Here is a 12,751-nt window from a genome sequence, read left to right on the forward strand (position 1 = left end):
AATGACATGTTGGTCAGACTCTTACTTCTATACACTTGGAATGCTTCTTTAATTGTTTTAAGATTTAATTACAGTCAGTAACTGCCCACATTTATAGAGCAGAAAGTGATATTTTAACACGTGTACAATGTATAAGATAAGATCAGGGTAACTGGCAGATCCATCACCTCAAACATTAATCATTTCTTTATGCTGGGATAAAGATACTCCCCTGTAGCTATTTTGAAATACACAGGTAAATATTGACGACCCTGGTCACTGTCCTGTGCCATTGAATGGCAGAAGCGGTTTCTCCTGTCCAACACTCTTCCTGAACCTGTTGGCTCCCCTCCCTGCATCCCTTCTCCCCACCTTCCCAGCCTCTGTACCCACTGGTGAGCGTGTGTGTTTGGTTTAGTTTACTTTGGATGGTCTGCCTGCAGCACCGGGGAGAGAACCCAGGCCCTCGTGCATGCTAGGGAAGTGCTCTACCACTGAGTCGCATCCCCACCACCTCCCCTTTTTCTTTTTTATTTGAGACAGGGTCTGGCTAGGTTGCCTAGGCTGGTCTTGAACTTGAGATCCTCCTGCTTCAGCCTCCCAGGTAGCCAGGATGACAGGCATGAGCCACCACTGTAGCTTCCAGTAGCCACTAGTCTACTCGCTCCGTCTGTGAGATCAACATGTAGTGTTTGCTTTGTGTCCGCCTTGCATCTGTTAACACGATGTCCTCCAGTGCTACCACGTGGCCACACCTGTCAGGATTCCACTGGTTACGGCTGAACGCCATCCTTTCTGTATTGCACACTGCGTTCTCCTTCTCCATTCTCCATGGACACCTGGAGAACACCTCTTTTTAATTCCTTTAGATTTAAAGTGACTCAGTAAGGTGTGTGTGCCTCTCCTTGTAGAAGGCTAAAGCCTGCAGGTGAGTCCAGAGACCCCTGCTGCCACATCCCCACAGCTGTTTGTTGTGCACGTTCGTGTGGAAGGCAGGGCCCCTTGCCCGTCTCTCCACGCTGCTGCCCCCACTCCACATTTCCTTCTGCCACTTCCCCATTCAGTCATACGTCGTGCTGCCCTGCGGGTGTTAGCGTGATGCTCCTCTTTGCTGATGTGGGAGGTGTGACCCTGGGTCCCAATGTTCCCAGGACAGCTCCAGTTTCGTGCCTATAGTTCGAGCCTCATTTTTCTTAGTGTCCCCTTTTCATTCTCAACTGGGTCCCATTTTTGTATGATAAATTATACGGTCACTTTGTATGGATGATAGTACAAAACAAAGAATTAAACATCTTTTTTCTATAATATGTGTATTAGAAGTTATTGTAAATGGGCTTTGAGGAAGAATTTTATTTTGTGCATGTGCAGTGGAATACAGGGTAAAATCCTAAAGTCTAGATTCTTTGAGGGTTTTGCCTGTTTTGGACAACAGTACTACCAACACTCTGGTACATGTCTTTCTGTGCACATATGTGTGCTTTTGTATCAGGCATATATTTAGGAGCTGGGTCTTAAAAGTGTGCATGTTTAACTCGGTAGCGGGTCTGTGGATTTATGCCAATTTACCCCACAGTCAGCATGCCAGGTGTTGCACAGTCTTGCCCCCATTTGCTGTCAGGCTTTTAGGTCTTCCCCACTCCAGTAAGCACGCAGTAGCCCCTGGAGGCCTTGTCCTCTGGCCCTCGTGAATGAGTGGCGCCTTCTCTGCCTCCCAGCCGTCAGGATGAGCTCTCACAGGGCTTGCTCATGAAGCACGGCCACTTCTTCCCACTGGATGGTCTGTCTTGCTGACTTGGAAAGGTGGCATCATGCCTTGACTGAATCTCTTCACTTCTGATATGTCATCACAAATGCCTCCTTCCATGCTACAGTTGCGCCTGCCGATCATGACTTTCGATGGAGTCAAACTCAGCAATCTCTCCCAGGGTTAGGTTTTGCTGTTCTGCTTGAGCAGCCTTCCCCTGCTCCAAGGTTTGATGACCTCGAAACATTGCCTTTCTTTCCTTTTTGGCTTATAATCCTCAGGGCTGGATCTGTACGTGTGGTGTGAGGTAGGGGTTAGATTTCAAGGCATGAGTGATACTAAAATAAATCTGCTCAATGGACACAACACGGGCAAGATTGGTGGTCAGTGTCCACAAGGCAATGCTCAACTGAACCCCCACAGGCACAATTTGCATTTCTGAGGACAGGAGTCAGTTGAGTTACTTGGACAATGAGAGGGGTAGAGACCCTACGGAACCAGGCAGCTGGCTGCCCTTTGCCTGTGTATGTCTTGTGTGCCTTGTTCCGTCAATTCTCCTTTGCTCCAGCTGGAATGTGTTATGGGTCCCCTTGAAGATCAGCCAGTTAGACAGAATTTTTGACACATGCTCCTTTTATATCTTTGGAGCTCTGGCTGCTTCCGTTCTTTTCAAATGATCATGTCACAGCTCTGGTTTCTTCTGTGCTTGTTGCTGCTCCATCTTCTAATGCAGGTTTGTAACAGGCCTCTCTGAAGTCTTGGGGTGGGCTGATGGGTTGCTCGTGGCTGGGCCAAGGTAGAACAGTTGAGGGACACACAGCAAGGCTTCCGTGTACCAGGCCGACGGCCCCAGCCACACCGTCACTGTTCTGAGAAATGCACTTACACCAACCTCAGTGCTCCTTCTAGCCCTAAACAGTCTCCCAAAATAGATAAACTAAAGAGGCACATATCCCTTTTCTAAATATGGGTTTCTACATAGAGTGAGTTTTGCCAAAAGAGAAACCTGTAACCAAGAAAAAAGTATGATAAATGGAATAGGAAATGTGTTTTTAAATGAATGGTACCTATCTCATATCTGAATTATTTCATTGTTTCATTAGGGAACATAAAAAGCAAACAGTAGTTTAAAAAAAACAGTTCTGGACAGATTACTGCATTCATTCAGCCCAAATTTTATTTTTAAAATGTGATACAGCCATTTAATTTTCATATCAACAATAGCCAACATCTGGGTGACTCATTCACATAATTCTTTTTGTACACACAAGCACATATAAAAAATAAATTAAGCTTTAATAAGGAAACAAGTTTACAAATGCAGCTTTGTAAAGCATAGTGAAAAGTAAGAAATGTGGAAATTTCTGAGAAAAATGGGATTACTGTGTAATCTGGCCCCTCAATGAAATATTTTGATCAATTAAAATCCTAGAACAGATGTCGGGGAAAAGGTACACTCATACATTGCTGGTGGGGTGCAGCCACTCTGGAAAGCAGTATGGAGATTTCTCAGAAAACTTGGAATGGACCCACCATTTGACCCAGCTATCCCACTCCTCAGTTTATACCTAAAGGACTTAAAATCAGCATACTACAGTGATGCAGTCACATCAATGTTCATAGCTGCTCAATTCACAATAGCTAGATTGTGGAACCAACTGAGATGCCCTCCAACTGATGAATGGATAAAGAAACTGTGGTATGTATACACAGTGGAATATTATTCAGCCATAAGGAAGAAAAATTATGGCATTTGCAGATAAATGGATGGAGTCGGAGAATATCACGCTAAGTGAGATAAGCCAACCCAAAAAAACCAAAGGCCAAATGTTTTCTCTGATAAGTGGATGATGATACATAGTGGGGGACGGGGAGGGAAGAATGGAGGAAGGATGGATTGTGTAGAGGACAGTGAGCGGTGGAGAGGGGACGGGGGAAGGAAAGATAATGGAATGAGACAAGCATCATTACCCTGTGCACAGGTATGATTACACAAACGGTGCGACTCTACTTCATGTACAACCAGAGAAATGAAAGTTGTACCCCATTTGTGCACAATGAATCAAATAATAATTAAGAAAACAAAAACCATGGTATAGTAAATTTTTTAAAACCTAGAACAAATCATTGAGTAATCTTAAATGTTGATTTTTAAATTCTGTCTATTTCTGAATCTAACTTTCTGTTGGCTAGAATACAGCTTTTAGGGTTGCTCCCAGAAAGTTAAATGTCATAAAAGTTAAAGACTGAGTGACGTTCCTTTTAACCTGAAAAGGATCCGGCCCTTGTAGCCATCCTTATTTGCAAAACAATTCATCATTTAGTGGCCCTCGAATAGAGATCTTAAAATGTTATGCTCAGATATCTCTTAAATTGACATCTAAAATTTTTCATCGCCAACAGTTGCAAGGATGTAAGTGCTAGCATATTGTAGATACAGTGTCTTCAAATAAAACCACAAAATCCCTTTTTAAATGTAGCCAAGAGGCTCTAAATATAAGTTATTTGACAGACACTGTCCTTCTTTCAAAAATTACAAGAACAGGCAATTTTTAATAGGAAATCCACATTTCCCTTTTATGCCCTGAATGTGTAGTTTTATACCTCTTCCCCCTCAAAATTCTAGCCTAATTTCTGAGGGCTTTTATATTGTTTAATTTTATTCCTAACAAAATTACATAATATCATATAATCAAAAGGCCCTAGGCTTTTAAAAAAGGTCTTCTGGACTGAGCTTGATCAATAAACATGGAGAACAAATTTAAATACATGAATTATTAAACATAGTGAAACTTCATTGGAAATGTATTAATGGAGATTAATTATTAACTGGAAATGAAGAGGGCTTTCCCCTCCGATTATTTTATCTACCTGTGAACTCATGTTTTCAGAATGAGCTGAGGTCCAGCTACTCTCTCTCCCTGTTACACGTGGAGGTGGTGAGGACCCTTCCCACACAGGTAAGGACCTGGAGCAGAGGAAGTTTTGAGATACTGGTATCCACGTTCCTCCATCTCCTCTCACAGGTACACATCAGAAGACAGGAATTTACTGAGTGTTCCATCCATTTTGTGAAAGCAAAGATTTAGGAACTGCCCCATTTATAAAAGGTTTTCACCCTGTTTAGAGTTCACTTTCCAAACATCCATATTTTGAATTCTCTACCTTGGGTCTTGGTCTGCAGTAGACAGGAAATGAAGGACACTTGTTTTCTTTGGGAAGATAGAAAAGGGTGTTTTCTCAGGAAGATGAGTCTTAGGAGCAAGTACAACAGGGAGATAAGGATCCAAAAACAGACCCCTGAAAGGCTCTTCGCCCCAGAGACAAGGCTGGCCTGCCACGGCACTGATGGCTTACAGGTCATTGGCCTTGGTGGCTTGAGGTTAGATTTTAACCAGGTCATAACTGGATTTTGTTGTCTGGCTCCCCCTTAATAGACTATCAGGTCCTCAAATGTTTCCTGTCGTACACTGATGCCCGAGCCACTGCTTGGCCAAAGGATTCTGAGATCAAATTGGGGAATATGATCCTGGACACCCCCTTACCTCTTGCACATCCAAGTCTCACCATGGAGAAATTTAGCTTTGTGCAACCTGAGTTTCCCAAATTCAATGACCTAACCAGCCTTCTCCATTTATTTGTCCACGTAGTCATCAATATTCCAAATAGTATATATAGGGAAGCTGCAAACAAGTCACGTGACCCACGTTGCCTGTGGTGTAAGTCACATGGTGAGCCATCTCAGCTAGACAACTGGGCCACCTGGCGTCCAGACAGACTCTGGGAGGAATCATGATATCGTCTGTTCCCTTCCTGAGAATCCGCTTGGCCCTGACACTACTGAGAACCCAATGAACACGTGACCCTAGTAAGGGCGGGACAGAAGAGCCAGAGCAAGTACTGTCTAGTGGTGGGCGCTCACTGCAGCACCAGAGGAGAGACAGGGTCTCCCCAGCGCCAGCTGTAGCAGCCCCGCCTGCATCCCCCAGGGCTTGGCTGGTCAGGCCTCCACATAGCGGCAGGCGAAGAGAGGCCTCGCTTCTTCCTTCTCTCTCTACTTCTCGAGCGATATCTTAGATACAGTAGCCAAAAGTCCGTCTTAAGTGAAAGGAGATGTAGGCGTGGAGTGAAGCGGAGCTGCTGGGTAGGGTGATGAGAGAGCTGAAAGGGACTGAGGGACTTGCCACCTGTAAGTGGGTGGCTCCGGTTGCTGCCTGACCACCAGCCGCGGGGCTCTGGCTGTGTGGTGTGGAACTCCTGCCCCGGCCTTCAGCTCCCTGCCTTTCCCTCCAACCTTTCTTGAAAGCCGCTTTGAACGTTGACTCTTGCGAGGATTTTTGATGCTGACTGCCAAACAAGGCAGCAACCAACCAACAGTCAGCAATAACGTCCCAAGGCAGTAGCCCCCCTCCGACAGGCTGCTGCTGCCTTAGTCCTGGCTTTGGGGACATAATTGCCTTTCCAGGATATCATGGATGGATGTGGTCCATGGAACCAGTAACCTCAGACATTTCTCAAGGTCAAAAACTGGCACCGTGCTTGGCCTATAGTGGTGCTCTAGAAGGTTTTGTGGACTCCAAGGACAGGGCCTTAGGTCAGACAGGGCCTGGCTTGTATTAATCTGCTTGCCAACAACACATGCACGCTAAGCCCAGCATTTTGGACAATGGCAGGGTGAATGAACAGGTTTCTAGACCCAGTTCTGCACGACCAAAGCACTAGCTTACTGCTAGCTAGTCCTCCACACTGCACATTTTTCACATGTACGCCTGTTTCCTCAAGTTTCAATTCACTCTAAGTTGTGACTCCAGTGACCCAACATGATCCTGTCCTTTAAAAAGCTTATTAAGTCATTGAAATTGATCTCAGGATGCAGAGGTGTCAAACCGTAGCCAGCCACATGTATAATCATGACGGAGGTGCATTCGCCCTGCCGGGAGAAGCTGCATCTGAGGTTTTCTGTAACACCCTAACGCTCAATCCCTGAAAGCTTAGCTCACTGCGCCAGAAAACTGAACCACCCAGAGAAATTTCCCCACAAATTCAACTTTCATCCTCTCTAAACCAGCAATTGACCTCTTGCCTGTGGAGCCAGGGCCTTCCCAGCAGCTGCCAGGCAGCTCAACGGGGCCTGGGCATGAGTGGCTGCAAAGTCTTGGCAGCAGGCAGAGCGGGCAGGTTGAGCCTCCCAGAACTTAGGCTTAGAAAGGCTTCTTAAGAGAGAGGCCCCAAGGTTCCTACCCTCAGTAACTCACAAAGCAATCCTCTCCTCTACCATTAATTAGATATTGTCCTAATGAACAAATTCCATCACCAACTCCTTCCTGTGGTCTGCAGTGGTCTATGCAGGAGGTCTGTCTAGCCAGGCAGCAGCCCACGGTAGGGGATGTACACTCGGCTGGGTCTGCTCACAGGTCGGCTTCTCTTTGGGCCCTTGTGGAATTCAGAGGCCTTAACTGTGGAATCATCTGCTTTTTAGTTAAAATTCTTTTCAGAATCTAATTAATTCATTCCTTACATTTCTGGTTCATCCTCTGTGGAAGTCAATTACCTGGGTCATTAGTAGAATCTTGTCCACCAGAAAAGAAACCCTGTTCGTGGTATAGGTCATGCATAGAAGCTTAACTGACCAAGATTTTTTTGTTGTTGTTGCTTTTATTCAATGAGGTTTGGAACACGAGAGACCAAAAATGAGCACATTTTGGGGATTCTCTATAGAGAATATAAGTTAAAAAAGTTGTCCAAGTGAGAAAAATTAGCAGGAAATCACCCCAACTCGTGCAAGCTGGGGCTTCTTCAGAAATGTCATCTTGAAGGCAGGCTTAGAGGACGATATCTCAGATTAGCCTCTTCCCAGAGGCCAGAGCACATTCTCCTATGTGCACACACACGACACCCCACACATACACCCACTTCTATGAGTAAAACTTGCTGTTACTAACTCTCTTCTCTCTTAACCTGAAAGAAAACAGATTAGGCCATCAGCATCAGTACAAGATACAGTCTCTGTGCTGAACCCCAAGGCACTTCTCTGTCACACATTTGTGGGTCGTTCCTGGCTGGATAGTTCAGCCCCGGAGGGGGCTCCGGGCTCCTGGCAAGACCCTGAGACTCAGATCCACCCTCCTCCTGGGTAAAATGGGGTCCAAGCCGTGCTCTAGGCTGGCCAAGGGGCTCGGCACGTGCTGCCCTCACTGGAAGTTGACGGAATCATTCTTGGTTGCTTGGTCACTGTCTGGCACGCTGTGAGCCAACGAGTCAGGTCTGGCTGACCCTCGGCCATCACATGTCTGGAGCACAACCAGAGCCTCCCTGGGAGGATTCTGCCCTGATCTTGAACCACTGGACTAGCCCATCCGCGAGAACCCAACGGGACTCCTTAGAAGTTTGTAGCTATGGGGCCAGGGACACAGGTCACTGGTTCAGCCCTCACCTGTGTGTAGTAACGGGCATGAGGCCCTGAAGTCAATCCCCAGCACCATAAAAAATAAAAAGTTAATGGTCGTCATTTATTTCCACTATTACGTGAAATGTCTGGAAAACACAGTTCTACGTAGGGAAGGGCCCGCTGCTCGAGGTTTTCCTGTAAGTTCACTTATAGAGCAAGAGAACCAGAGCCGAGGTACCAACGAATTCCTAGAGAAGCCACCCGGGGGCTTTCCAGAAGCCTGCCCCGACACCCGACGCCACGCCCGGAGCCCCGGATGGGCTGGCCTACCTCCGGTTGCACTTCTCCTGGTACAGGTGGAGCTGGTTCTCGTTGACGTTGAACTCCTTGATGAGGGCATCGCGGTTGGCACTGCGCAGGTTCTGGTGCGTGTCGTACAGGAAGAGCTGGTTGTTCAGCTCTTCTTGCCGCCTCCGCAGCTGGCGACAGGAGGAGTAAAGTTCCTCTTCGCTCTCCTGGAGGGCGGGGGAGAGAACCACCTTGTGGTGACCGCGTCTTCCAAACCAACACACGGGACACGGAGTCTCACGCACGTCCCCAGGCAGGCGAGGGGCACAGGCTTTGCGAATGGGAGTATCAGAGATGACGCTCACGATTATTTGGTGTATGTCACATGGAAGCCAGGACTTTGGGAAAGTCCTTGGCCTCCACAATGTTGCTTTGTCGGGAAGCACTGCATGGACCGTGTCTTAATCTGAGATAGTTTTTCCTTGGTCTGTCTCACCTCCTGGCTTTTATCCAAGGGCAAAGGTGTGTAAGCAGTTACCTGCTTACATGAGGACAGAGCAGCACAACACCAGGAGCAGGTAGGCAGGAAGCAGGACATCTGAGATTTTACAAGGGCCTTAAAGGGCAAAGTAACAGGTCCCGCCACAGACAGAGCTGGAAAATGTTATGCTAAGTGAAGGAATCCATTCTAAGAGATGACGTACTACCAGATGCATTTATGTGACACGTTCAGAACAGGTAAATCCTCAGGGCAGAAAGTAGATCAATGGTAACCAGGGGAGGGGTAAGTGGTAACCGCTAATTAGCACCCGGTTTCTTTTGTGGGTGATGAAGAGGTTCTAAAATCGATGGCAGTGGTGGCTGTGCAGCTCTGGCCTGCTGAACGCCGATGTGAGCTTAACACGGGCGTGTGACCCATAAATGAACCCTCTCTCCACAGAGCCGCCATCTCCCTCCCACCCCTGGAAAAGCCAAGGTGCCGTAGACCACACCCCAGGGACGGGCCATGACTTGGTTCTGGCCATTAACGATGTCTCATTCCCCACCACCATCACCTCCAGCAGTGACCCCAGCCACACCAATTTAAAGCACCCCCAGGGGCTGGGGATATGGCTCAGTTGGTAGAGCGCTTGCCTCACAAGCACAAGGCCCTGGGTTCGATCCCCAGCACCGAAAAAAAAAAAAAAAAAAAAAATTCAGAATTGTTTCTAAAGCACCCCCAGGATTTTTGTCGGTGCTCTTAGTATAAAGTCTTCTGGGGACTGGCTGAAAGAATGGTAGCCGTACCCGGTTCCTAGTTGTCCCATTCAGTCCCTTTGCTACAACGTAGAGAAAGTTGGAAATGAGACCAGGAGAGGGGCAAGCAGCACTGCTGGGTGAGCACCAGGGCACCAGGCTGCAGCCACGACTGTCCCAAGACCCACCCTGGCCTTGCCACCGGGGGAGCCCATGTATTCCCACACATTCCCGCCAACACGCCTGTGGGGCGGGGGAAGGAGATGCTTCCCCCACCATGATTTCAAAAGGCCGCTGACCCGTATGTGCAGGCTGGCTACTCAGGAGGTCAGTCCAGGGACCAGTCCCCTACTGATGGACTACTTCAAGAGACTCCAGGCCTACAGAAACGCAGATCAGTATCACTACGGGCTGCTTTTGTCATTTGTTTTTACAAAAAAAAAAAAAAAAAATGGACTCTGAGCATACCTGGCTCTGCAAATTTCTTTCCATTTCAATGACCTAAAAAAAAAAAAAAAATCACAGGGGCTGGGGAGATAGCTCAGTCGGTAGAGTGCTTGCCTTGTAAGCACAAGGCCCTGGGTTCGATCCCCAGCACCGCAAAAAAAAAAAAAAAAATCACAGTAAATACACACAATGGAATCCTACTCAGTCACAAAGAATAATGAAATTATGTCATTTGCTGGTAAATGGATGGCACTGGAGAAATCACACTACAGGAATAAGCCGGACGCGGTCAAGGATCAAATGTTTTCTCTCATATGCAGAAACAAGAGAGAGAAGGAATATCTTTGCCAATCATACTTCAGATAGAGCACTAATCTCCAGAATCTATAAAGAACTCAAAAAACTCTACACCAAGAATACAAATAATCCAATCGACAAATGGGCTAAGGAAATGAACAGACACTTCACAGAAGAAGATCTACAAACAATCAATAAACATATGAAAAAATGTTCAACATCTCTAGTAATAAGAGAAATGCAAATCAAAACCACCCTAAGATTCCATCTCACCCCAATTAGAATGGCGATTATCAAAAATACAAGCAACAGGTGTTGGCAAGGATGTGGGGAGAAAGGTACACTCATACATTGCTGGTGGGGCTGCAAATTAGCGCAGCCACTCTGGAAAGCAGTGTGGAGATTCCTTAGAAAACTTGGAATGGACCCTCCATTTGACCCAGCTATCCCACTCCTTGGCCTATACCCAAAGGATCTAAAATCAGCATACTACAGAGATACAGCCACATCAATGTTCATAGCTGCTCAATTCACAATAGCCAGACTATGGAACCAACCTAGATGCCCTTCAATTGACGAGTGGATAAAGAAACTGTGGTATATATACACAATGGAATATTACTCAGCCATAAAGAATGACAAAATTATGGCATTTGCAGGAAAATGGATGAAATTGGAGAATATCATGCTAAGTGAGATAAGCCAATCTCAAAAAGACAAGGGACGAATGATATCGCTAATAAGTGGAGGATGATACATAATGGGGGGGAGGGAAGAGTTAGTGTTAGGGTTAGAGTTAGGGTTAGGGAGGGGGGCAAGTATGGAGAAGAAAGTACTGTATAGAGGGTAAAGAGGGGTGGGAGGGGTGGGGGGAAGGGGAAAAAATAACAGAATGAATCAAACAACATTATTGTATGTGGATTTATGATTACACAAATGGTATGCCTTTGCACCATGTACAAACAGAGAGGCAACATGTATCCCATTTGTTTACAATAAAATAAAAAAATAAAAAAAAAATAAATAAATAAATAAATAAAAGAGAGAGAAGGAATAAGAACGGGGGATTTGTGAAATTAGAAAGGAGATGAGCAGAGGCAGGGGACCCAGGGGAAGGGAGCAGGGAAGAGGAAGGAAGAGAACTAGAGGAGGAAGCCAACCACATTATTCTAGGTGCGAGCACCAGTGTATCCCCGTGAATCCCCACTTGTATACATAACTATGATGCGCCAACTAAAAACAATAATAAGTAGAAGGAAGACCAGCAGGGTAGAGGAGGGGGCGGGAAAGGGCAAGTGCTGGGGATGGAAATAGAGCGCATCACGCTATATGCGATTATGAACGTCAGGACAAACCACGCCAGGTCCGTCCACGGTTCATATAACCACAAGGCACGAATAAAAACCACCCTCTCAGACGTCCCACCAGGGAACTGCGAGAGGGGAGACACGGCCACCTGCTCGAGAGTGCTGCCCCCTCCCAACCATCTCCCTCTCCACCCCATAGGATTTTTTGATCAGCATTCCCTTGTTTTCTTTTGAGTCTGTTTTCACCTATTTTTCAGATTTTTGCATTTCCAAGTCCCTAGTTAGAAAATACTTTGGTACAAAGTTTTATCTAGGCTTTGATGCAGTCTTTATGGCATTTTCTGTCTTTATCATTTTTTGTGTGTGTTTAGTAGGAGGAAAAACACGCATTTCCCCCACCGATGCTATCTTCTCTTGTTTCATGTTGAAATTTTACATCTTCCAGAAAGGCTGCAGCACTTATAGAGCTCTCAGACGGTGTCCGCATCCTGCAGGACCACAGCTGGAGGATCGCCATTGATAAACTGACCTGGCGGGTGGCTGCTGAGCCACAGACTTCACACCAACACCCTGTGGCTGTTCTGAGCTCTCCCGCCGCACTAACCCATGTGTGGTCTTGGTCCCCCGGGCCGGAGAGGCTTCCTCAGTCCTCTCTGATGTTTTATGGTGGTGCTGGGTAGTGTCCCATGACGCAGGTGCCTGGCGTGTCCTCGTGAACTGTTTGAGGCTCCTTGGTCTTGGTAAGCATGGACAGGTCATCACGAGGGGTGTTAACGGGGATCTTTTGGTTCAGATGTCGTCTGCCAGGTCTGTCGGCTGTGAAGCTGTCTTCCCAGGTCATACATTTCTTGGAGGAAACTGCTTTGGGGATAATGCAAATATCCCCTTTCTCTGTGCGCCTTCGCTCACTGATCTTAGCATCCACCGCGGATCCACCTGCAGCAGCCAGTGCTCGGGGTTCCGGGGGCTTCCCTGGTCCCCTCCTTCCTTCTATGCGTATAAATTCAAGTTCTTCGGTACGAAACAGCTCTCTTCTCTTCCACTGACTCAAGGACGGTTGGGTAT

The 12,751-nt window shown here is 46.7% G+C and overlaps 1 protein-coding gene across 1 annotated transcript in view; it reads right to left on the reverse strand.

The window, feature by feature from the left end:
* Positions 1 to 3,488: 3,488 nt before the first annotated feature.
* PLCG2 (phospholipase C gamma 2) overlaps positions 3,489 to 12,751 on the reverse strand; it is a 136,445-nt gene continuing 127,182 nt past the window's right edge. Inside the window, exons 32-33 of the mRNA XM_079119226.1 lie at positions 8,442 to 8,626; positions 3,489 to 7,681 (exon numbers count right to left, since the gene is read on the reverse strand). Of these exons, the coding sequence (XP_078975352.1) occupies positions 7,639 to 7,681; positions 8,442 to 8,626 (228 nt within the window). The 3' untranslated portion in view covers positions 3,489 to 7,638. The remainder of the gene's footprint in view (positions 7,682 to 8,441; positions 8,627 to 12,751) is intronic.

Source organism: Sciurus vulgaris, assembly GCF_902686455.1.
Source record: "Sciurus vulgaris genome assembly, chromosome: 17".
NCBI lineage: Eukaryota > Metazoa > Chordata > Mammalia > Rodentia > Sciuridae > Sciurus > Sciurus vulgaris.